At 33.4% G+C, this 27,561-nt stretch overlaps 1 protein-coding gene across 1 annotated transcript; it reads left to right on the forward strand.

Annotated features, from left to right (window-relative positions):
* The first annotated feature begins 1,193 nt into the window (after positions 1–1,193).
* LOC119835685 (fatty acid synthase-like) lies at positions 1,194–27,549 on the forward strand. Its single transcript, XM_038360658.1, has 37 exons — positions 1,194–1,274; positions 2,945–3,137; positions 3,826–3,946; positions 4,447–4,650; positions 4,907–5,023; positions 5,212–5,390; positions 5,907–6,049; positions 7,483–7,686; positions 7,849–8,035; positions 8,216–8,378; positions 8,671–8,840; positions 8,940–9,091; positions 9,424–9,607; positions 11,100–11,248; positions 11,644–11,825; positions 12,000–12,119; positions 12,571–12,680; positions 14,333–14,523; positions 16,136–16,296; positions 16,540–16,782; positions 17,848–17,965; positions 18,048–18,144; positions 18,546–18,805; positions 19,264–19,413; positions 19,740–19,855; positions 19,953–20,103; positions 20,360–20,531; positions 21,590–21,702; positions 21,956–22,120; positions 22,626–22,798; positions 23,784–23,892; positions 24,241–24,391; positions 24,571–24,721; positions 24,836–24,983; positions 25,176–25,355; positions 26,143–26,245; positions 26,963–27,549. The coding sequence occupies exons 1-37, from the start codon at positions 1,212–1,214 to the stop codon at positions 27,547–27,549; spliced, it is 6,180 nt and encodes a 2,059-aa protein (XP_038216586.1). The 5' UTR covers positions 1,194–1,211.
* The last annotated feature ends 12 nt before the right edge of the window (positions 27,550–27,561 follow it).

Genomic DNA, 27,561 nt, shown 5'->3' on the forward strand with positions numbered 1-27,561 from the left:
TTTTTCAATTAGATGGAGTTACTATATAAAAAAGTAGCAATCAATTAATAGATAACAGTTGTATTTGTGATTTTGCGTAATATAGTTTAAACGCGTTACCTCTACAACCTGCAGGTAATAAGAAACATATATCTACGTTAACATCATTTCTATTGTATGCAGCATAGCTAGCAGTAGCTATGTAATTTTGTAACTAAATAATCCTTTGTTTGTTAACTCATGTTCAATTTGTATATTAAAAAAGTAGTGTTTGTTATACTTATTATAACACACGAGAAACTGAACCGATTTGAATAAAATTTGGTACAGAGATAGATTGGGACCCGAGAAAGGAGATAGAATAGCTTCCGATAGATCCCGGGAAACTAACGGAAACTGGAAAACCCCGGGCCGGTCTCTCTCTTCCTTCAACTACGCGGCGAAGCTCAAAATAAGTAATATTACCAAATTATGTCAAAATCCTATCAAACATAAAAACAAATCCTGCCTATCGGCTGAAAGACCACGGAGATATCAGGCGTCAAATATTATTAGGCAAAAGTTATTTAACAAATGATTCGCGGAATTTAAAATTTGAAACGGTTATATGTTTTGTTATTCAAAATATATTATGTTAACACAAGTTTCAATCTCGAACTAAATTATAAACGTATGGGTGTCGTTTTATCCTCACTATAACAGTTCTTAAAATCGTCCATTTACCTGATATTAGTGTTTGTATTGATTAAAATATAATTTTTGTTATTAGTTTCTTGTTTATATAATGGATTAGTTAGATTGATTTAGTTTTTAGTTTTTAGGGATGGATAGATTGTTATTCTGTGGATTTTTGTTAATTATTGATAGAATGATTTATAAATTGCTAAAATATAACTGATCATTTTTAAATAAATTTAGAACGCAGTCCCTTTGTCTATTGTTAGAGGAGTAAAAAAACATGGCTTTTTTGGGACGACACACTGCACTGCACTGCCGTGTAAAAATCTTTCTTTTTTAATATAATACTTACTAAATCAAAATCTTAACATAGAATACTCATTTTTTTCAATATTTAAATATCAAATAGTCTGCCAGAAATTCGAATATTAGTTTCGATTACAAATATTCAAACATATAATAGATATTTAGCAGACAACATGGCACCAAAACCGCAAGTTGTATCCAGCTCAGAACGCCCCGAAAATTCTGGAGACAGGGTTGTGATCTCCGGAATGGCGGGCCTCTACCCTGACTCGCATAATGTTAAAGAGTACCGCGATATTCTTTACAACAAGGTTGGTTGGATTCTTGTTCATATCGTTTATCTTCTTTTCAAATTTATAGAAATAGAAGCTGACCCAGCGAGCATCGTACAATAATAAGTTAACTAATATATTTTTTAGTGAATATTTTCTTTGAAGTTGTCCTGCTAGCTAAACATCTACTTTTTGTTTTGTTTTCATTTTTCATCTCTAACCATAAAAATTGATGAAATTTAATTGATTTGATTTACATCTTAGTATACATATATACAATACCCGGCATACCCTGCTCTACCTTTCTCTTTCTCTTCTTAAATTTCATGAGAATCGGTCTAGCCGTTTCCGAGGAGTATGGTAAATAACATTGTGCCACGGGAATTTGATATATATATATATATATATATATATATATATAGAGAAGATAAATATATAATTCGTGAAAGTTACATTAAGACGATTTCACGTAAATGTGAGGGAGTCGATGACGAATGCGGTGAAACACTATATTTTTCGCTTAGAACTCTTAATTAATGAAGGGCAGGAGCTGATGAGTTGGAATTGGTGAATTTTTATTTTTTTATGCGACTCACCCTTCCTAGTCCAGTTCCTTTATTCCCGTCCTTAATTATTTAAATATCCTTATCCAGCGGCTCTACACCTGCAAAAGTTCACAAGCAGTGGTGATCGCTCACACTGTCGCTATAACATAATATAAAAAAGTGCTTTAAACTAGCGAGAAGCGGTGAATAATTTTTTAACGCCGTCGTAACTCAGGATAGGTAGATGGGTATTCTCAAATAAACATTCGTATGAGTTTTTACTTACGTTGCGTCCGATAAGTTGATATGTTTAGTTCTTAAATGTTTATTTGCCTTAAGGTATTTCAATTTATTGAATTTAGTGTAACTTGATAATTATTGATTGTTCTTTCTTAAAATGCGATATTGCTATTCTATGCATAGAGGACCAATTTTCGATTTCGGGTTTTTCTTATAATGAGGTAGTTCTATCTGAGTCATGAACGACTGCATAATCGGTTTAGGGCTGAATCAGAATTATATTGCATTGTAACATTTGGTCTATTAAGAAACACAATTTTTTTTTCTATGTTGCAAAGTTTAAAAAATTAGGGCTTGTACAGTTAATCCGGAGAGCCAATGTTAAAAAAACAAAGTTTTTTCATCCAGGTATTATTTCTGAACAGCCATAGTAAATATTGCAACAACAAACAGTAACAGTCCTTTTAAATGTAATAAATACAACCTTTTTAAACAATAGCGACGAAAAATGCTGAAATAAATGAATGTTGAGATTTTTTTTTGAAAGAATAGAAAAAATTCGATCACGGAGTGGGATTCAAACCCGCGTTTCATGCCTTACCGTAGCAACGGTTGGAATTTTTTCTATTCTTTTAAAAAATTTCTCATTTATAAAAGCATTTCAATGCTATAAAACTAAAAATTAAATAAATGAATGTTTTAAAGCGATCCTCTCACTCCTGCTCCGATAAGGTTATTCCGGGTACAAACAGAAAAAAATAGTTCTATGTCTTAGAAGATTGGTAGTAATGAAACAAACATGAAAAACCAAAAAAAAAAATGTTTAAACGGAAGTTTGACTTTACATATTCCTTTTAAATCAAATTACTATTTCAAAAAGTAAGTCAGGGGGAAGTAATAGTATAACCTTTTTACAATTAATAGGTAAACCCAACGGCTACGAAAAGTGCTCGTTGGGAGTACAATCACCCGGAGGTCGCTCAATACACAGGAAAAGTACCAGAGCTGCAGTATTTCGATGCGCAATTCTTCAAAGTGCACAATCGCCTCGGAAACTCAATGGACTCCATGGGGAGGAAGATTCTTGAACAAGCATTCGATGCTATTTACGATGCAGGTAAATGAAGTGTTTAATATGATTCTAAACCATGTGTAAGTATATTATATAAATTGAAGAGCATTCGCATGAAGAGGGTATTGATTTTTTTTTAAATAGTTTAAAAGGCACGAAAACACTATTTGTATTGATGTGAAACATCTGTAGCCGCACGTAAAACAGATTTCTGGCGTGGCGACGCATGCCGTGGCGAAGCTTCGCCACGCTAAATGATAGTGTATAATATATACAGTCTATATACAGTAGTGTGTACGGTGTAATATTTTATTTTATCATTATGACATATTTTTAGCGCGTGAGCTTAGAACCGAGGGGTACTGGGTTCTATTGACGGTGGGGACGCAAAAAAAGGCTCGGTCTGGACACAGAAGGCTGATCACCTACTTGTCCATAAAGAAAATCGATCAGTGAAACAGATGTACATCATCTGCCCCATACCCCACTAGGGGACACGGGACTTCACTTTATGACATATTTAGTTCCTATCACAGTCTATTCTTTGCATATTAATTTTATAAAATAATGTTGATGTTTCACATCTACCAGGCGTCCCGTGACAGCTCACATTTTTTTTTAAGTATATACGGTTATATCAGTATTATGCTTTAACGTGTCAAAAGGCTCGTGGGTCCGAAGTAAAAATAAATGAATTTCACAAAAAATGTGTATACATATTATCTGCTTTTAGGTTTAAGCCCAGAGCAATTGTCTGGCACAAAAGTTGGAGTTTACGTTGGTACTTGCTTCTCAGAAACCGAAAAAGCTTGCTTCTATGTAGTTACCTCAAGAACAGGTTTTGGTATACCAGGGTAAGTTTCCTGATTAACCAACATCATCAGAATTGGGCAGGTTTGCACCGGGGAAAGTACCACATAAATCATTTCCTAATTCCTTATCCATAAAAGTTGACAATCCACATCAATTACACAGGCCTCTACAAATGTTTATAATTGGTGCTGTTCGCTTACCATCAGGCGACCCTATGCCAACTATCACATGAAAAATAGATGGTGAAAGCAAGATAAGAAGCACCTTTACTTATTAACTTATACTTATACATGCAACTAGCTGCGCCCCGCGGTTTCACCCGCGTAAGTCCGTATCCCGTAGGAATATCGGGATAAAAAGTTACCTATATATTTTTCCAGGGTATACTACATACTAGGATAGAAAGAAGTAGAATAGGATATGAGTATTCATATTATTTTCGGTCTTATGAAAAAAAAATAGCAATAAGAAAACCAACAAAATTCGAATAACAATGTTATTTTTCTATAAATTATTTTAATAAATATCATATATCTTTCAGATGCAGTAAAACAATGTTTGCCAATCGAATTTCCTACTGGTTGAACGCTAAGGGACCCTCAATGTCTGTTGACCAGGCCTGTTGCAGTTCTACAGTCGCTTTGGATCTGGCCTACCAAGCTATCATGCACGGAGAAATTGATTGTGCTATCGTTGGTGGAGCCAATCTTTGTTTGCATCCACACTCTTCTGTGCATTATGGACGGTAAAAAGTCAAAGTTTCAAATTAAAGAGCCTCTATTTACTTACTTGTGCCGTTTAGGTTGCCGGATTACAAACAGAAAAAAAAATGGTCCAAATCAGTCATTATTAGTGAAAGACTTTTTAAATCGGCTTCGTAGATTGTATGTTGTATTGGATGTGTAATAAAAACAAGCTAATGAGAAAATCTTTATTTGAATCTGCATTCAGATATAGATAAAATAAAATATAACATTAATTTTCCCTGCATGTCTTTTCAGAATCATGCCCATAAGTAAAGATGGAAAAACAAAATCGTTCGATAAGGACGCAAGTGGATGTACAAGATCTGAAGCTATCAATGTTTTGTTCCTACAAAAGGCAAAAGATGCACTGAGGTATATATTAGTGTATATTTATTATTGTTCTGTCGTTGTAGCTTATCTTATCTTAGCCACAGTATAATTGCCTCCTCCATATCTCCCGCCTTCAACATTATAAAGATGTTGATACTTGTTTTGTTCCTTTTAGTTAAAAAAAATTAGCCGTCGTATTTTTTTATCATAAAAGTTCGTTCATTCACTAGGGTATATGCTGAAGTTATTCACATAAAATCCGAATTCAGCGGTTTAATTGAAGGAAAAAACGGACCTAAATATGGTTTTTATCGAGAACCAAATGACTTAGCGGTATTTTTGAATAACTTTTACAAAGAAGCTAATGTGCCTCCTCAAGCTGTCAAATACGTGGAAGCGGTTGGATCTGGTAAGTCCTATTGTGGTTGCAAATCTTTTTTTATTTTTTTTTACAGAAATATTTTCCAAATGCAGTAGCCCTAATTCTATTCATAGCATTAATTTATACATTAAATTAAAAAGTCAAATTATTATATATTAAATATATTTTTAATTGCTGTACAACACGGACAATGTGGATGTTTTATACTTTATTTTATTTATTTATTATCAAATTGTCGGCAGTTTTTCTTTTTTCTGTTTGTCTGTTTTTGACACTCTATTGGGTTTGACTAATATTTGATAAAAATATTCATATTAAGGGATCGACTTTCCATATATGTAACAGGGGTATAACAAATAAATTCGCTAATATAAAATTAAAAAGGCTTTTTGTTAAAATAATAGTTAGTGATACATATGCATCTATAGTAGAAAAAAAAATCATACTGCCTCTACTTTGAAAATCTACGAAGTACAAATGTATCATATAACATTGTTAATGTTGTAAATTTGTATGTATCTATATTTTTTTCTTTTCTACTAGCTACTCCGGAAGCAGACAAGGCAGAATTAGATGCTTTAGATAAAGTGTTTTGCGAAAATCGAGACGATCCCCTATTTGTTGGCAGCGTGATGTCTAACATTGGCTATGGAGAAGCGGCATCTGGAGTGTCTGCTATAACTAAAGTACTAGCTTATTTCATTATTGGTATTAAATGGACATGCAATATGAATTATGCAGAATTTTTTAAACTTTTATTCAAATTTTATACATAACTAACTCAACCGTGCGAAAGCTTGGTTTTGAGAGAATTTTGTGTAAAACTTTAATCAATAATAGCACGATCACCCAAAAAAATACCTTAAGGTAAATAACAGTGCACTTGACACAACAAACTAAACACGCCTCATACCCAGTGTATAATTAATCTATGCGTCATACTGTCGCAGTGTGTCATTAAGAGTTGCATTGTAACGCCTGAAAAAGCAATTTAAGAATGTTGCATTACTCTATTACCAAAAACACCATAAATCCATAAATCCAGTGGTTCGATAACCTTGGGGTACTCAGGAAATTGGTATAAATTATATTGATTACTTTTTATTTCAAAAGGCCCCAAACAGAAAAAGTATGCTAATCAGGTGCAAAAGCACATTTAGTTAAATTGTCTTGAAAACGAAGAAGAATTATATTGTACTAGTTGTTGACCGCAGCTTCGCTCGCGTGATATACTTTCAACTGTACAACTATCGCGTTTTCTGAGATACAACTTAGTGACAGACGGATGAACAGACAGATAGACAGAGGGATAGCGAAAGCCTTTTAAGCGGACGTCTATAACTATCAACTGTCTTAATTTTCAGATTCTAGCAAAAAATGTTGATCTTACATACATTGTTGTGTCAGCCTTTGTATTATTAATTTTTTCAAATTTAACGATAGTAAAGAGCTATCGCTAAATAACCAAGAAAACAAAAAATAATATTCTGCATTCTTCTCTTCTCAAATAATAGTATAAAGAGGCAAGATTTGATTTTTTTTGTTTGTTTATTTGTTTGAAATGAATAGGCTTCTAAACTTGACTATAGTCATTGTAAGCTGTGATATAAGGTACTAGCTGTTGCCAGCAATTTCCCCCGCGCGGTCTATCTTCAATTGATTTAAGATGTTTTATAAAGATACGGAATTAAGGTCAATTTTTTTTATTTGAGACATTCTGAAATATCTAGCTATTTGACAGCAATCGATAATTAATACATTTGAAAGCAAGAGGCTTACATTTTTGTGTACGTTGCATAAAAAAAGCCAACCAAACGCACGTAGCAACGCAATGTAGGAATCAAATGTAGATATTGTATAAATGTATAATCACACGAACAAGATTTAGCTGTGATTTTGTATGTGACCCGTTTAGTGTTATTGTTTTTCGAAGATGTAAAACCTACCTAATTGATGACGCCACGTATAATTTACTTAAAATTTGTTTAATTTATACATGTTAAGATATCATCGCGCTAATGGTTCATTATTAGCATTTTTATAATATGATAACTTCGAAATGAAGTTATAATACCAGTTTCGTTTAATTAACGATATAAATAGGTTTTCACTATTCCAGGTACTTTTGGGTTATGAGAATGGTAAACTTGCAGCTAATCTAAACTGTGAGAATCCAAGAAATGACGTTGATGCATTGCGCAATGGAAAAATTCGCATTGTAACTGAGCACCAGCCCTTTGGAGGTGGTTATGCCGCTGTCAATGGACTCTCAGTTACTGGTGTGAATGCGCATGTATTGCTACGTGGTCTCAATAAACCAAAGGTAAAAACTTTTTTATTGTGTCATAAAATAATTTTTCGTTCATTATACCTACTACATTTCGATCTCATAAAATTACTCCAAATATATTTCATTACCCTTTTCAATAGAAACACATTGAAAAAACCTTAAGAAAAAACGTAAAATTTTGTATTTTGATAATAGGATTTAAATCGTTACAAGAGCAATATCCCTCATCTGGTAACGATATCGGGCAGACAACAATCTGGTGTTGAAAAGATATTAGAGGACTTGAAGAGCCGCCCGATCGATCCAGAAGAACTTGCCCTTTTTCATAACATTCACCAAACTAGAATCAGCGGGCATTTGGGAAGAGGATTCATAATATTAGGTTAGTATATTATAATCAGAAGGAATGCTTCACAATAAAAAAACAATAATAAAAAACTCTCTTTTGACTAAATAAAGACACCCAAATACAAAATAATCAAAGATATACATAATTTCTTTAAAAGACATTTCATTTGATAAAACAGTTAATTTGTAGTACCACAACAATTTGATATTTCAGACACAAATGAGAACAATGAAACAGTAAGCATTAGCCAAAAAGCTAACTACTTCGATGATGCAGCTCGCCCCTTATGGTTCGTGTATAGTGGGATGGGCTCGCAGTGGGCCGGGATGGGTGCACAACTTATGCGCATACCTGTCTTTGCTACAGCTATAAAACGGTATTTTTTACTTTATGCGATTTATGTAACATTGTAATATTACATTTTTCAATAACGAAATTCTTATTTACTATGATACTACTTCAGTGTATTTTTATCAATAGACAAAAACACGTTGCTTCGTTTGTGCTAAGTTAACTTCAAGATACTATAAAATCCTAATTTGAAAGACATTTATAACCATGAAACGTAAATGTAAACGATATTTACGTTTCATGGCAAATTCTAATAAATATAAAATCTACCAACCGTGAATCTATTACGAATTATTTAGGAAGAAATCTTTTTACAGCTGCCATAAGGTGCTTGAGCCGAAAGGAGTGGATTTAATTAACATCATCACTTCATCAGACAAGAAAATCTTCGACAATATCCTACACTCATTTGTTGGAATTGCTGCAACACAAATTGGACTTACCGATGTACTTACAGAATTAGGAATTGTACCTGATAAAATTATTGGTAACTAAAATATTATTTTATCTCTGTTTTCGGTTGTTTTATTATGAATTCTTTATAATAAACATTTTCAATTTTAAAATAACTTCATTTAAAACTCAGGTCACAGTGTGGGTGAGCTAGGTTGTGCATATGCAGACGGCTGCCTTACAGCAGAAGAGACGATCCTCTCTGCCTACAGCCGCGGGCTCGTGTCTGTACAGACTCCATTCATTAAGGGATCTATGGCTGCAGTTGGAATTGGGTACCAACAGGTGCGATATATTGTTGCGTTATGTATAATCTCTCATATCAATCAATTAAATTGCTGAAATTAACGAAAATTATTGGAAATAAACTCTCAAATATTAATTTCCCTTACAAAGATTAAATTTATTCCTCGCTATGTAACTATCACTAGTTCTCCTTAATTTATTCATTCACATAAAAGCTGAGTACATGTACGTGAACTCTCATTATATTATGACCATTTATTCCTAAACCGATTTTTACAACAGATTATATTTCTTATGGTAAAAAAATTGAAAAGGTTTGCCCAGATGGTCTGAGGAGGAGGCTACAATTTTTTTTTTCTTTTTTTTTTTAGATTTCAAAAATGTGTCCACCTGAAATTGAAGTAGCGTGTCACAACAGTTCTGAATCGTGTACTATCTCTGGGCCAGCGGATATTATGAACGAGTTTGTTGAGTCTCTGACCGCTAAGGGCATATTTGCTAAGGAAGTTCCGTGTTCCAATATTGCCTATCACTCAAAATATATTGCTGATGCAGGTAATAACCATGATGCGTTTATAATTTTTGCATGATGTCACGTGAGAACTTTGTTGAAATTCGAAAAAAAAGGTTCTTTAAACGTGACGGTTATTTATTTATTTAACACTTTATTGTAATGAACATTCCGGCGAAGACGGATTGGGAGCTAACCCCGGTAATTAACTGTTATTCAACAATACTAAACAACAAACAGTTAATTTCAGATAAGTGTTTGTTGTTTAGTATTATAATTAAGGTTGGACGATGATGAACAATGCGCGTATAAAGCGACAGTATTAAATTTACTCAAAGAGCAAATATAAGAGGATTTAACAACTCCTAAGGATTTTAAAAACTTCCAGGAAGGGTCACCGTTCTCAACCGAGTTATAGATATAGCGTCTTTGTGAATCTCTAAACAATATTTTGCAGTAATTACGGATGTTTCTTTATTTTTCACGCACTTGATCCGTTATTGTCTTCATTTTATCCTTTGCACGATTTTTCCTAATAATAAGAGACTTAAAGTCCGGTGAAGTAAGTTAAGAGGTATTTGTTTGTCATATAGCGCAATGACAAGATGGTTAATAACACTTACTTTCAAGTTGATTGACTCTACATTTATAACAGTCTTCCAGTCAAAATATAGAAAAAAAATAATAATAATACCAAATTTACCTTTAAACAGTTGTTACTTTATACCGTACCCTCCGGATTACATTTCTTAGTATTAATAAATAATTCAATAATACAAAGAAACAAGAGAAATGTAATAAAATAAACTCCTTGTGTGGCATTGACTAATACCATCCCCAGAGAGTATGTTAAGTGCGGTAGTGGTAGGATTATCATCCTTGGATTCCTGACCATCACACAGCAGTAGAATTGTTCTCCGGTTCCTCATCTCTAGATTGCCGTATAGCTTATAAAGGTAGTCATCTGAGTTTGCAAGCATTGTGAAGAAAGTAATGACAAAAGAGCGGAATGTCCTGAAATCTAATGCTAGCAGAGATGGTGGACTTGCTAATGCAGAAGTTTTCTAAAGCTCTTGTTGGAACTCCAACTCTCCTTTAGTGATAACAAATCTATATTTCTCAAGTGTAATATACGGTTGTATGACAGCCAAACCAATCAGTCACAAAAAAAAAAAATAGTTTGCAGTTCAAGAATTACAAGTTAATTTATAGTTTGTTATAGTTTAATTATAGAATATGCAATGGAATGTGATCCAGTGAGTATATAGGTGCTTTATAGCATTAAATACTTTAATAACTATGATTAAAATAATTATTTACTGAAGAGTAAAAATAAATGCGTGTTGCACTTTTCGACATCTACCCGTGAAGAAAGATCATGGTTATTATGTGTTCTGTTGGATCACCGAAGTTCATTCTTGTCTCTCATGATCAGAACCTTGTTTTCTTATCATGGTGTAAGATAACAAACGCCTGGATGTCAAGGTCGATGCCCCTTGTAATCATTATTTATGAAAATGTATGTGTTTTATTTAGGACCTGGCCTGTTAAAATACTTGAGTGAAGTTATAAAGACACCTCGCCTACGTACCGAGCGCTGGGTATCGACATCCATTCCTGAAGAACGATGGGGCGAACCTCTTGCAAAGTATTCCTCAGCAGAATATCACACGAATAATTTACTCGTGAGTTTTGTTTACCTTTAAACTTAGACACGTTTCATATCATATTTATGTATCTTAACTGCTCTATAATAGCTATTATTTAGAGAAAATTCATACACACAGACTTATACCTAAGGTAAGACTCAAATAACAATTAATTTTGTACCAAAACAAAAACACATTAAGATTTTCTTAGGACAAATTGTGTTTTGTAACGTTTTGTAACGTTTCGTCATAGGTATTGTCATGATGTGTATATTATATATAAAACAATTCAGTGAAACAGGTGTATATCACCTGCCTCATACGCTACTAAGGGACACTTTTATTTTTACTTTTATTGAATATAAAAAAAATACAAATACAAAATCACTTATTGAAATAATTGATTGGATAAATATGTTTGTGTACTCCAGAATCCAGTTCTATTCGAAGAGACATCTCACCACATACCAAAGAATGCGGTGCTCGTAGAAGTAGCTCCGCATGGACTCCTGCAAGCGATTCTGAAACGCTCTTTACCTAACTGTACAAATATTCCTCTCACTCGCCGAGGTCATGCCGATAATGTTGTGCATTTGTTGGAAGCTATTGGAAAGTAAGTTACAATAAACAGTTATATTTGATGATAAAATCTGTAAAGTAATCATAGCATTTTTACTCACACCAGGCAGCCATAATATATTCAGAAGTATATTTTTTAGCAATTTTAGAAATAAGGAAATTTGAATTTTTCATTATCTATATTCATTTTTGTTTATATTATTTTTAGTTTGTACATGGAAGGATACAACCCAAAAGTTCAAGCGCTGTACCCTAAAGTAGAATTCCCAGTATCTACTGGCACACCGATGCTCGGACACTTGATAGAATGGGCGCATGTGGAAAAATGGTATAGAAATGAATATCATAAAATTGTGTATTATGAAATTTTGTATTTTTAATTTTTAGCATCTTTTTCGATAAGAATGTGCTGAGAGCATAAATTTCAAGATCTAGAACACCTGACATGGAACTCCAATAAGCTACACTATAACATACATATCTCTAAAACTTTAGTTTTTTTTTCTTATGTTTGTATGTTTGTAACGTTTTGTCTTAACCTAGTGACATGCCTATATATGTATGACGGGCGAAGAGCTAGTATATTATACTTAATTATACTTATTACTTGATATTTGATTGACTTTGTAACCCTTCATATTTTTATTTCGCCCAATACCTACGCTGGTCACCTCTCTATGAAAGTCATGGGTTTCTGATTCGAAAGGTTTTATCACAAATGCAATTAGTGCTTTAAATAAATTAATTTAGTCTCTGATCCTTGCCATATTTATTTATAGGAATCTACCCTTGTACGTATCTGCTCATAGAAAGATGGCATCAGCCTGCAATTTTGTTCTATCCGTACATGATGATGATCACAGTTATTTGAGTGGGCACATCATCAAAGGTAAGTCTATAACTCGATCTACTCGAGAAAAGCACGTTTTCTTGTCTTAAAGTAAAAAACCGAAGAAATTATCAAATGCATACAATATGTTCATTATAATAATTCTCTCTATACTATAATAAACATAAAAGTGAAGATATTAAGAAAACCAATTTAAATGGGACTGTGTAACCGATACTGTATCTATTACAAAAAAAAAAGAAATTGTCTATTTGTCTGTCTATCGATCTGGTAACATCATAACAGCGTATCAAGCCGAAGCTTATTGTAGCTTATCAATAATGTATACTCGGATTTCATCAATTTCTTTTTTTAATCAAATTTGATTTTAATACGTTTTATTTCGGACATCGTTTTTGTAATTTAAATGTAACTAGCTGCGCCCTGCGGTTTCACCCGCGTAAGTATGTAGTCTGTAGGAATATCTGGATAAAAAGTTGCCTATATGTTATTCCAGTTGTCTAGCTATCTACGTTCCAAATTTCATTGCAATCTGTTGAGTAGTTTTTGCGTGAAACAATAACAACGTACATCCTACAAACTTTCCCAATTGTAATATTAGTAGGTCGGATAAACATCGTAATCAAGGTGATGACTATTTTTTTTGCAGTTTTAGTCAAGTTAGTAAAAAAAGTCAAAAAAAGGAATTTGTATTTTTCGAGTGTGGGACGCTCTAGGAGAAATGCTTAATGTCATTATTTGCCTGAATGTTTTATTATAAAATTTCAATATTTTTTTTTATCAAAGAATAGGGCTGGCTCGGCACTAACACAAAAAACGATACACTAAAAACTATACTAAATTATAATTACAAGAAAATTACATACGACATTTTTTGATTAGCTTTCGCGCGACATATGAAGATCTGTGAAATATCTAGTTCATATATAATGTTGGTTTTATCGTCACCCATTTCATTCTTTTAAAATCCTACTAACTATATTGTAGCCTATGTGATAATGCAGACTGTAATATATTCTTTGTATTAAACTTGATATTTTTTTTTTATGTCATAGCGGGCAACTGAGCTGGTGGTTCGCCTGATGGTAAACGATCACCACCGCCCATGAACATTCGCAAAAGCTCAGACCTGTGAGAATGTGCTGCCCGCATTTAAGGGATAAGGGATAAGGGATGAGGAAAGGATTGATGAATGGAAAAAAAGAAATGGACTGGGAAGGGCTAGGAGAAGGTAATAGGCCTCCGGCTCCCCCACTCACCGTACGAAACACAATAGCAAGCTATTATTTCACGCCGGTTTTCTGTGGAGGTGTGGTACTTCCCCGGTGCGAGCTGGCCCAATTCGTGCCGAAGCATGCTGGACTCCCACAATAGATATAGATCTCAGAGGTTTTTGCGCGATACAGTAACAAACATTTATACATTCTTATTTCTTACATATTTTCGCGTTTATAATTATTAGTAATTTCAAATGTGTAACACAAAAACTAGGCTTTCAAATCGATTGTAGCCCTAGAAGTGTAGAAGTCTCATCGCAAAATTCTTTTGTAGCGGAAGGTGCAGTGGTTTTTGTGATTTCGTAAAAAAATAACGTTTTGAACTCTGAATGAGATCAAAAATTTAAATTTGTTAAGATAAGGAGTTTTAGATATATTAATGGGCATTTAGTTTAACAATCATATTACTGTCAGGTAAAAACTACTATCCCTTCTCTGCTGCCCTGGTAGCAGTGTGGGACACTCTAGCGATGAGTTTGGGGATGAAGAAGAAGAGTATTTCTGTTCAGTTCCAAAACGTGCTGTTTCAAGCTCAGCCTCTGTTACACAACAGAAGACAGCTGCGCCTAAGTGTAGCACTACACAGAGGCAATGGACAGTTTGAGGTAATTTTATGACAGATTATGTTTTTATAACTTTTAGTTGCAGTAATATAAATGGAATTTCTTAAATAGTTCTTATACTTATTTGAGTTACTCGTAACAACGGACGGATGAATGTCTCCTATAACACAGGTCTAGCATGACATATATAGTTCAAAATGTCGCAGTTAAATGTACATGAGTTTTTGTTTCCAGATAAAAATTATCACTTCTTATTTCTTATATCTTACACACATCACACATAATAAAACAATAGAAACTGTGTCTGTACATTGAATATGTTAAAAAATAGTAATTGAAGGGTGTTGAAAAACAATTTAATTGTGGGAGTCGAGCCCGATTTGGCACCTACTGGGCCAGCTCGTTTCGGGGAAGTACACCCTCATAGAAGACCTGCGTGAAATAACATGCTACTGTGTTTCTTAGAGCAAGTGGGGGAGCCGGAGGCCCGTTTCTTTTTCTACACCCTTCCCAATCCATTCAAATTCAAATTATATATCCCTACTAATATTATAAATGTGAAAGTAACTCTGTCTATCTGTCTGTCTGTCAGTCTGTCTGTTACGCTTTCACGCCTAATCCACTGAAACAATTTTGACAAAATTTTGGTATGAAGATAGAACTTAACTTGGGAAAGGACATAGGATACTTTTTATCGCGAAAAAAGGGTAGAAAACGTAGAGAGGGGATGAAAGTTTGTATGAAAGTTCTTTATTGTTAAACCAATTTTGATAAAACTTGGTATGAAGATGGAGCTAAACGTGGGAAAGAACAAACCATACTTTTTAATGCGAAGAAAATACTCCTTACCATGTCGCGCTATATAAGCGAATTCTACGCGGGCGAAGCCGCGGGCGAAAAACTAGTTTTTCTATAAATTATGGCCTAAATCGGAACACCTGATACAGAACTCCAAGAGCGTAGCTAAACTATAAAATGTACGAGGTCGTAGCAAACATTGTTGTATGTACAAACAGTATGAAAAGCATTGTCCGTTGAAATTAAAATGGAAGATTTGGAGCACCTGCTATTGGAATCAAAGCCACTTCACTTATGATTATAATATAACGTATGCTGGGAGTACATACACGCGGTGAAGGCGGTGAAGAGTTTTCTGAATTTCGATGATGATGATTGTATATCATTGAATTTTTGACTACTCTGACCTACACTTCCACTTATTTTGGTTTAACTTCCTCTTTCATTTATCTGCGTGATATGGAAGCCTACCCGCTTACGCAACCCGTCTCATCGTCAACGCTTTGTAATGTGGCTGTTATACATACTGGGTGTGGTGCCGGTGTGGACGGTACATCCGCTCATGCCACTCATCCCTAAGAATTCCCCCTTTCTGTTTAAGCGCACACAGTTCCTTTTGGTTACACGATTTGCTATGATAATAAGCGAGTCACAGGGAAAATCCCTAATGGTGCTGGTGTTGACCATTGGCCCGTGAAGAAAAAACCTAATTAATTGAAATCCTCCAGTTTTTCGCGAATGTTGAGCGATGTTAGCATGAACGAAGGCGCGGGCACCAGCTATAATAATACCAGTTAAGCATTGAATTTTAAAAAATATCGAATATATATTCACTAATAAAAATTAATATTAACAGGTTACTAATGAAAGCATTGCCGTTGCTACTGGGAGTATCAAAATATTTGATAAGGGCAATGACCAACGTTTATACAAGCTTCCAGTTGAAAATAAAGAACCAATGACGCTCCAGGCTGAAGATATCTACAAATTACTTTACACCCGTGATTATCACTACAGGTAAAAGAGAGTAGAGATTCAATAAGTAAATAAATGAAACATAATATAATTAGAAAGTTGTTTACCGGATAATATTCTCGTTATTTTTAACCAAAGGTTCTAAAAACGAAAGGGGTTCCCAATTTGATCGTAATTTTTATCGTGAGTCAACTCGGGCGAAGTCGGGGTAGGCGGCTAGTGAAATATAATGCAATTAGGAAATCAGAGAATGTAACTAAATCATTAATGCGATTTTAATTTTAGGGATGACTTCCGGAGTATTATTGCGGCGAACCAGTCACTAACCAAGGCTAATATTCATTGGAAAAAAAATTGGGTGACCTTTATTGATGGCCTGTTACAATTAAATGCACTGCGGGTAACAAATACATCCGTGTCTCAACTGGACTCTATGAGAAATATGACAATAAATATTGAACAACATAAGATACATGTCGACGCCAACGTTCTAACAGCTGATGTTCTGGAAGTTTTTGACTGTACTAGGTACGTACATAATAAAAGTGCCTTATTTTTACATACTTATAATTCAGAAGTATTAACTGCCTGGAAGAGATTACTGTCTAGCAAAATGACGCCTTTTGTACGAAATATCATTGTGCTATTATTTTGTATAAGGTTAACTTTCTGTTTTGTACCATAAAGTATTGAAAACAAATTTCATCTTGAGAGGTACTAAGTGAAGTAAATATAAATAGCGATACCGATATGATGCCGGAGGGACATGATGCCGGAGCCACAGGGAGCGCAGTTTTGGCCTGAGATGCCTCTCCACCCTTAACTACTCACAATATTATGTTGTCCGCTCATTGGTATTTTACAGTGACTAATTATAGGGCCCTTTGGTGAGGCAAGTCACTGTCCTGCAATAAATGTTTACTAACTTATATGTCGTAGAAAGGCAGACGCAACAGTTCCCATGCATTGCATTTCCAATGCATTTAACAGCTCCGTTTCATAGCCTAGTTTTATTCCATTTCGATTTGTAATATCTCTACATCGACCGACTGCCTATAAAATTTTCTAAAGGGCATCTACGTGTTGCATTCCTGTCCCCACGAATGCCTTCCAAAAGACCGGGCATTATCCTTCTGGTGGTATCTGCGCATTATGTAATATAATATATTAATTTCCGAACCAATAGATGCCATCTACATATAAATATCTCACAAGAATTTGAATCATTATATTTACAATCAATATTAAAAATTGTTGGTGGTGGTTAAAATGCTGAGTCATTATTAACATAACGTTTAGGATTTCGTTCGGTTCAACCGAATTGGGTCAAAATCTAATTTAAAGGGGTGAATTCCATACACACACTTACGAGAATACAAACACACAGGTGAAGCTAATAGAAGCATGTTAATAATTTGACTATTGATGAAGACGGAGATGTCGAAGACCCACGTGAACAAGGTCGCGGGTAACCGTGTAAATAAAATAATAAAACATAATAGTGAATTATTTTATGCTTTTTGATCTTATATACTTTGACCTTTAATGACTGCAGTTAATTTTTGAGATATGAAGTAACAATATTTCTTACAGGTGTGGTGGGATCATTATAGAAAATCTAAGATTCTTTGATTTGCCTATGGTAAAAACGGACGGTAGTGTCATCAATCACTTAAAATTTATACCGCATATTACAAATAACCAGTTAGATGTAAGTGTCAATAGACCAATGAATATTTGAAAGGTTTAAATATGTGTATATGTATATATGTATTTATACTTAATATTTTCAGGAAACATCTGCATTAAGTGTACTCCTTCAAATAGTCCGTGAAAATGTAAATAATGATAAAATTACCGCCATTAAAATATACAACAATTCTATTAACGGTGAAAATTTTGACTGGCTTAATGAATTCTTACAAAAAAAATTTGGCATTGAAATTAACGTCGTAGATCAGGAACATTTATCATTGCAAGAAAGAGAAAAGCTATTGTATAACGTGGACGTTATTTTTGTTAACGACCTATCTACTAGCGATAAGGTAAAGAATTTTCGAAATTTGGATTTTTGTGATTAATTATTGGTTCAAGAATTTACTAAATAATTCTTTTGTGATTACAGAAATGCCAAGAACTATATAAAATACTCCGTCCAAATACGTTTATCATCAATAAAGAATATTGCGCTGAATCTATAACGCGACCTTCCTCATTATACACAGTAATTTGCGACCACGAAATTGGAAACAAGAAAATACAATTAATCAAATGGCATCCAAAAAATTTAGCATCAGGAACATGTGCTGTTACTGTCAAAACAGAATCCGATTTGTCACATCTACGATGCTTAGTGGATTCTTTACCTTTACATCAAAGACTTCTCGTGTTTGCTCAATATCCACCTCTTCCTCATTTGAAAAGTTTGGTTAACCTGTTTAGAATACAGGGGCGCATATTTAATTTATATATGATTAACGAGGAATTGAATGGAGATAATTTAATAGAAGATTTACCTGCATCTGACTTGGCCATTTATGTTTTGGATCACGTACGTATTCTATAGTGTTCGTATTCTATAGTAGTGGAAGATTAATAAATATGGATGTACTAAAACTTTTGTCTGAATAATGAACAAAAATACAAGTACTTCTAATAAAGAAAAATAAGCATAGAGAAAATCTATGTCATAAATTTTATCTAAATATATATAACATAATGTTAAATGATAGTACATTTTCATTTAATTTGAATTTAATGGAATATTGCTATGTATTAAGTGATGCAAAATTACTTTTTTTAAGTATATCTCCCAATACAAGTGCGGAAAATTGTTTGTATGTGTTTTGTCTTTGTTTGAAAATTGTTTGTCCCTTGTCAGAATTCTTGAGTTGGACTCTCATGCGGTTTACATATGTCGTTTGATTTATAAATAGAATAAATATGCTTTCATAAAAGAATTCTTTCGTTTTGTTTATTACTAATCTCATTTACCTATTTTTGTTTTAGGGAGTTTGGGGGGGTAAGTACTATGTTCCAAGAAGAAAACTGTATTGCACGGGCCAGAGCGCTATGTTGCAAAGTTCAATAGTTGGACGTGTCGAGTCATTAAAATGGTTCGAAACACCTAAAGTGTTTGACTCTGGAATGTGTGTTCAGGTGAGAGAAAATCAAAAACTGTTACAATCCGTTTTGTTATGTACAAATTTGGATCAAAAACTTGATTATGTTTGCCGGAATTCTAGAAAAAGAAAGGGTTTTCTAAATTTGCCTCTAAATCTTATATTTTTCTTCTTCCAATTTTTCAAAGTTTCATTTCAGTAAATGTTCTATGTTTCAAAACTTATCTACCCTGGTGAATATTAAACTCAAACTCAAACATTTATCTATTCAATTAAACTTCAATTAATAAGATAAAAAGTATAATGTAACAAGATAAAGCATTTTCCCATATTCTAACATTGTGATGATAAATAATTTCCTAGGTTCATTATGCTGGAATTAATGATCTGGATGTTAAGAGGGCTTTTGGTGTAATTTCATTTGGTGAAAACAATATGAAAAGTTATTATGGAATGGACTTCAGTGGAGTGACACAAAAGTATGTAAAAAATACCACAATAATAATCAAATTAAGTTTTAAAATAAGACAGTGTGATTTAAAAAACATGCGAAATATAAATCTAATTATATTGCAGTGGTACAAAAGTTATGGGCTTGATCAAAGGCGGTTCAGTGAGCAGTCAAATTAAAGCTAATCCAAACCTCTTGTGGCCAGTGCCAGAACATTGGACACTCGAAGACGCAGCAACGGTACCTTTGGCATACTGCATGGCATTTTACGCGCTGGTAAGATATTTGTGTTATTATAATCTTAATTGCAATAAGATAAATCAATATCGTTTTTATTCTATTTCATTACTATTGTAAGAGCCTTGCTTTTTAAACATATATTTTTTTATGTCTGTTAAAGAACAAACAATTTTATTCTTTTTTATTTCGTTTTGATTGATTGGAACAAAATCGACATTATTAAGTAATTGTTTTCTCTCTTTATCATTCACTTTTGTTGCCTAAGTTACTTATTTTAATTATTTGATCGTAGAATAACAGAGCAAGATTCTACCCAGGCATCAGAGTTTTGATTCACTGTGGTACCGGCGCTTTAGGACAAGCTGCTATATCCATATGTTTAGCCCACAATTGTGAGGTTTATACTACAGTTAGCGATTGTAGCAAGAAACACTTCCTTAAGAAGCTGTTTCCACAACTGAAAGGTACTGTACTGTACATGTGTTTTTAGCTAGAGAATCATAGACCTATATATTACATCTTATATATTTTAAACGTCATCATATTGTGCTTAACATTTTTTAATCGCTTACTTAGCATAACATGAAACAGTGAGTACCGTACGAACTAAAACGAAATGTTAGGATTGTTTTTTTTATGTTAGAACGGAGCTAGCGACTATCGAGCTGGTAGATCGCCTGATGGTAAACGATCACTATTCACTACCACCCATGAATATTTGCATAGGCCATTTTGAGGGTTAAGGAATAGAAAATGAATTGATGACATGAATCAAGGAAAGGGCTGGATAGGGTGAGGAATAGGATACGGACCTTTATAATTTATCGTTACGCAACGTAACGCAATTGATGTCATTTTTTAACCCCCGACGCAAAAAGTGGTATAAGTGGTAACAAGGTGTTATTAGTTTGACGTGTCTGTCTGTCTGTGGCATCATAACTCTCGAACGGATGCAGTGAATAAAAGGAGATTAATTTAGATGGGGTCTCAAATAGCTTCGTATGATGAGAAAGTTGTTGGCGGGAATATTAGAATGGCAATCCAATTGTCAAGTGGGAGTATCAATTACTAGATCTCAGTCATTTTGGTCATGGGTGCATTTTCTATCCATCACAGCATGTGCAAACCAAACCTAAATTACATATACAAACTAATAAATAAAAAAATTTAATAAAAAATTTGAAGAACCCCCGAAACAATAACTTAATTGCTCTTAAAAGAGTAAAAAATAATAAAACAAACTTAAGTTATTTTCTAAAAAATACGTACTTACCTTACTTTCTAAAAAAATACGTCACGTTTACACAGCTTCTAAACTAACAATTTAAATCCAAGTCTAATTAAGCAACAAACATAAACTTAAAAACCAATTTTTAGTGCTAGTGTCAGGGGGTTTTTTAAATTTTTAATTTAATTTTTTTATTTCATACTTAATTTGATACCTGAATGATTTGGTATATCCAAATTAATCAGATATACGGAAATGTAATATTATTAAAAAGGTATTTTTTACGATTCGCAGAAGAAAACATTGGAAATTCGAGAGATGTGACATTTGGAGACATGATTCTGTCGAATACTAAAGGCCTTGGCTGCGAAATAGTTCTTGGCGGCCTAAAGGGTGAACTGAAAAATGTTAATATATTTTTTTTATTTTTGTTACATTAATTTGTCTACGTATTGGTTTATATTTATTTACAATAAAGTCAAAACTTTTATAAATAATATGATTAATTTAAATATAAAATAAACCGCTTTCAAATGGACTACTGGAAGGCAGGCTACGAGTAACAAACATATACATCCATCCATTCATACATACAAACTTTTGCGTTTATAGTGTTAGTAGGAAATAGGATTTTCGATAATTATGTTTAAATAATTGTAGGTAAGTTTGAAATGCTGCGCATCATCTGGAATAACAATAGATACAACTTTAATCACTAATCGCGAGGAATTCAATTTTGGAATGCAAATGCTTACAAAAGACAGATCGTTTAAAACAATAAACTTTTCATCAATATTTGAACATGGAGCGGAGCAAGAAATGAAGGTAAATCTAATATATAAAATTCTCGTGTCACAGTTTTCGTTGCCATACTCCTCCGAAACGGCTTGACCGATTCTTATGATATTTTGTGTGCATATTGAGTATGTCTGAGAATCGGCCAACATCTATTTTTTATGCCTCTAAATGAAAAGAGTAAGGCAGAACAGCGTTTGCCGGGTCAGCTAGTCTAATATATAAAATTCTCGTGTCACAGTTTTTGTTGCCAAACTCCTCCGAAACGGCTGGACCGATTCTTATGAAATTTTGTGTGCATATTGGGCATGTGTGAGAATCGGCCAACATCTATTTTTCATACCCCTAAAGGATAAGAGTAAGGCAGAACAGCGTTTGCCGGGTCAGCTAGTAAATCCATAAATTAATGTAATAGCTATGTTTAAAATATGTTTCTTTATGCGATTTTAAGTAACTGTATTCGACATATTTTACTAAAAGAATATAGTTCTCCTGAGCAAATTGTACTGATTACTAAACGTATTAATTGTTTCAGCAACTCCAATTGCAACTAAGTGAAGGTATAAGCCGAGGCTACGTTCGTCCTTTGACTCGTATAGTGTACGCTCCTGACGAAGTGACAAGGGCGTTTAATTTGGTCGCAAATAGTAAACACCGCGGCCGAGTGCTGATTGACATGAAACAGGACATTTGTGTGGAAAAAGCAAGGTAGCATTCCAGAACTCAATAAGTGCAGAATAATGATAAGCATAGAATATATTCTATTTATATTGTATAAATCAATTGAGCTGTCTAGCTGGTAACATAACAAATTTCAAAATCTTTAAGCGAATTTTTGGAACAAGTTTAGTTTGACCGTTAATAAGCGATTTAATTTCAGTTTAATTTACTCTCCAAACAATGGTCACATAGTGTTATCGGATAATGATGTACTAGCCATACAACTTGTTGACCGACTAGTCGACCGAGGAATCCGTAAATTGAATCTTATTTGCGAAGGTCGATCTGAAAGCTTGCAATTTAAAACGAGGTAATGTATTATTAGGTTCGGTTTCGTTTGTGATTTCACTTTCTAATACTTCCTTATGTTATGTTTCTATTAATGCACTCAAAAAACTGTGTTTAACAACGTAAGTTTTTAATTTTATTGTACTGTAGTATTATGTCTGTAAGAACACTTAAACATTATCAGATCGTGGCGAAATGCTGGGGTTGAAGTGAACTTACAAGAAAAAGACGATATTTTCAACAAAAATGAAATTCTTAATATTCTAAAAGACGTAGTAAATAAAAACACAGAAGGAATATATACTATCATAACGAAAGACAGCAGATTTGACAGAATAAACGAGTTTTTGGAAGAAGTGGATTCACAAACGAGAGATTTGTGTCCTGAGCTAAGGTAAAGATATCAATCACGTTGGGTATTGAAATGGTAAATATTATAAAATAAGAAAAATGTTTAAAGCAAAACAACAATCATTAAATAAAGTTTTTAGATTTGTAGTATTGCAATGATTTATAAAAAAATAGAAATTTGTAAAGAATGAAATAAAATTGATCACAAAACGGGGTTTTTGGAAGCCTCAGCAATCTAATTCGGGGCTAGGCGTTGCTACGGCTTGAATAGCTCCTCGTCATATTTTTTTTTCTATTTTACAAAATTTTATGAACAATTATTAAATTATTTCAGGTACTTTGCCGTTATAAACAACGATAATGTAATTGGAGAACAGGTAATATCGACAAGAGAAAGAGATGGTAAACCGGCTACTCTTATAAAACTTCCGTCGCTGTTAAAGGTATTTCAAATTTGCGGTTTTATCATGATTAACTTGATACTAATACAGTAATAACACTAGCACAATGTTTCAACTGTAAACTTTCTTTATTTCTTTTTACCTTTAGTTATTGGATATGGTTAGCATAAAATTCCTCAAATATATATATTTTTTGAATAATTTCTAATTTGTGTGTACATGACATAATATCTCTGACTTAATTTAGTTTTTAGTTTTCTAGCATTGAATGCTTTATAAATAAGACATTTTTATACATATTAATAATGTACATTTCCTACGCTGTGATAAAATGACGGGAATGCGATCCCGCCTCGTTTTCTCTGACAAGCACAATTTGGTATTAATCAGGATAAATATTACGACGGAGAGCATCAAATGTCAATAAGGAGTGCTATTGATGCCGTTGAAGAGGCATTGTTGTCTCAAGAAGCAGTCAGCCAAGCACAACTTGTATCAGCAGATAACAAATCTTTGTTAGACGAAATTACTAAATGGGCTGGTAGGTTAAATTAATTTACATTTATTAAAGCAGTGGAATACGATTGCATAAAAATTCCTTGTAAAATTAAAATAAAAATGTATTCAGTCTTTGTTTGACGTTAAAATATTCTATAGATTGGACCGAAGAGGGTGATCTTATACATCGAACTTGTATATATAAATTATGTATATTTTCAGGAGTAAAACTTCCAACAATACTAGATGAGAACCTTACATTGTCAGACTTTGACATGGATTTAGCCCGAGCACAGCTTGTGCAAGCTGGTTTGAGAAATGAGTACAACATATCCTTCCGTGAAGGTGAAATACCCAATCTTACCATAAAAAGGTAAATTTATTTATACGTAAATTACAAAAATACAGCTTTTAACATAACGAATGTCAGAATCTTGCGGATTCAAAGGTCTTCCACATTACTAAAAATCTTTTGTTATTGTTATAGAATTAGAAAAATAGAAGAAATGCTGTATGCATCAGAGTTTAAGGACACTACGGGTTTGGACACGTTTTATTCTTACGTGGATTCGGATGAACTCCTTGCCACAACTGAGATGGCATTTTTGTCCACATTGACCAACAGTTCATCTATGGTATTTTCTCATCCAATTACTGATTTAATTCAATTTCCACTTTTTATTTTGTTTTTTTCTATAAAATAGTGATATTTTATATAACTTATATTGCTGTAAATTAAAGAAAAGTGTAATTGTCAAAAATAAAAGATATAAAGAATACAAGATATACATGTGAGTCTTTCAACCTAATTATAAATACAATTTTAGCGTCACGAGGAATTCGACTCAAGCCAAAAGTTCCTGTGTATTATTCCCGGTGTGGAAGGACATTACAAGCGCTTCTCAGAAATGTGTGAGACACTGAAATTACCAGCTTTGGTGTTACAACCAGGTTTATCAATGGCTCCAAAAGAAACATTACAAGATATTGCAGTACGCTTTGCTGAGGTATTTAGAATATAATATCAAGATAAATTAGTGTTTCTTATTCATTAATTTTATTTACTTCTTCATTTAATTATATATACTAATGTAATATAATATTTGTATCATGTCATATGCAAAAAATAAGTGCTTTTTCTTTCTTTCATATTGTAACATTCATAGCACTCTGTGAGTTATTTTGTCTTGAAAATAAAATAAAATTGTAAACTCTTTTTATTTAAACTCTTATTTAACAATAAAATTACTGCATCTAAACGTTTATTAAAATTTAGCTGCGCCCCGCGGTTTCACCCGCGTAAGTCCGTATCCCGTAGGAATATCGGGATAAAAAGTTGCCATGCCAAGTTGTTATTCCGGTTGTCAGGCTATCTACGTACCAAATTTCATTTCAATTGGTTCAGTAGTTTTTGCGTAAAAGAGTAACATACACACACACATCCTTAAAAACTTTCGTATTTATAATATTAGTAGGACTAGCCGCGCCCCGCGATTTCACCCGCGTTAATCCGTATCCCGTAGAAATATCGGGATAAAAATTTGTCTATATGTTATTCTAGCTGTTCAGCTACCTACGTACCAAAATTCATTGCAATCGGTTGAGTAGTTTTTGCATGAAAGAGCAACAAACACATACACATCCTTACAAACTTTCGCATTTAATATATTAATATATATATATAGTAGGAAGTAGGAATTAGTAGGATAGTAGGACTAGTAGGATGTTAATTTTAATATCATTTAAATAAGGTATGCAAAAATATTTACAAAATGTGTTACTTCTTCATTCTAGACTCTACTAAAACAGACTGAACTGAAAGATAACTTCTATCTACTGGGTTACGAGTCGGGAGTCATCATAGCTTTAGAAATGGCAGCCATCTTGGAGGAACACGGTAAGATAAAAGAATTAACAATTATAGTATGCCTATTTATTAAACTAAAATAAGGATAGCATTAGGTTCTATCGTGATAATGGTCCCCATTCATTTCATTTACTTTATATTAGGACAAGTTTTCCACAGGCGGTATAACCAACTATTTATAAAAAAAAAAAAAAACAATTTAAATAACCCAATTTTTATTTCTATAGACCTATTAATAAAAAATCCATATAAAATGGAGCCTATAAGTTAGAGGTATTCCTCATATTGGGTTAAAATCATATAAAATTTTGTCAAATTCGTATAAAACTTCCTAGTGCAACTTATAGAAAAAGAAACACATGATTTGTTTACGTTTTAACGAAGTCGTATAGATAAGTTACAACGAATTGATACAAATAAAAGCAGTCACGTTATTTTTCATTATAGGTAGACAAAATATCATATTTCTTTTTTTTATGCTATGACGGGTAACTGAGCTGGTGGCTCTCCTGATGGTAAGCGATCACCACCGCCCATGAACATTCGCAGAGGTAGTGCCTCTGTGAAGACGATTTCAAAGAAGAAATTTACTGGGAATGGTAAGGGAAAAGAAACGGGCATTTATTTATTTAATATAAATACATTATGTAAATATTGCGTATTTTGTAAAATGACACATGGCCATCTAAATATAAGTCCTAAATATTTTTAAGGCCTATTTAAAATGTAATCTATTTTCATACCCAGGTCTGACTGGTGTAGTATATTGCATTGGAGGTGCGCCTAAAGAGATTCAAATGCAATTCACCTCGAAACTCCAACAATTTCAAGACGAGACTTCACTTCAAGAAGCCGTGGGCAGACACATGGTGGAGGTTATGTTGGGACAATGTAGTGCTTCACTAGAAAAATCCTTTGAGAAGGCTCAAACTTGGAAGGAAAAAGTAGACATCTGTGTAAGAGATTTGAGAGGACGAGTCAATCATTCGGCCCAATATGCTAGAGAGCTCATAGAGACGGCATATTCGCGTATTGTACAAGTCAGAAATTATTCATCGAAGCCTCAGAAATTGCGCTCGCTGCTTATTCTGATGAAACCTGATGACTGGTCTACAAAGTTCTCGGATAAATCCTCTTTACGGGATTATTCTTTGCAACCAATTGTTGAATATCAACTGAAGGCACCATTAGCTTACGCAACTCAAGATCTGCGCTGTGCTGGAATAATAAACAGACATCTTGATGAAGAAATACTGAAAGCATTTGAGCACAAGAACACCTGTGAGACATATTTACTTAATGCGGACACTTTTATGACAATAGCAGATGTTTAGCTGTTTATATAA

Source organism: Zerene cesonia, chromosome 2, assembly GCF_012273895.1.
Source record: "Zerene cesonia ecotype Mississippi chromosome 2, Zerene_cesonia_1.1, whole genome shotgun sequence".
NCBI lineage: Eukaryota > Metazoa > Arthropoda > Insecta > Lepidoptera > Pieridae > Zerene > Zerene cesonia.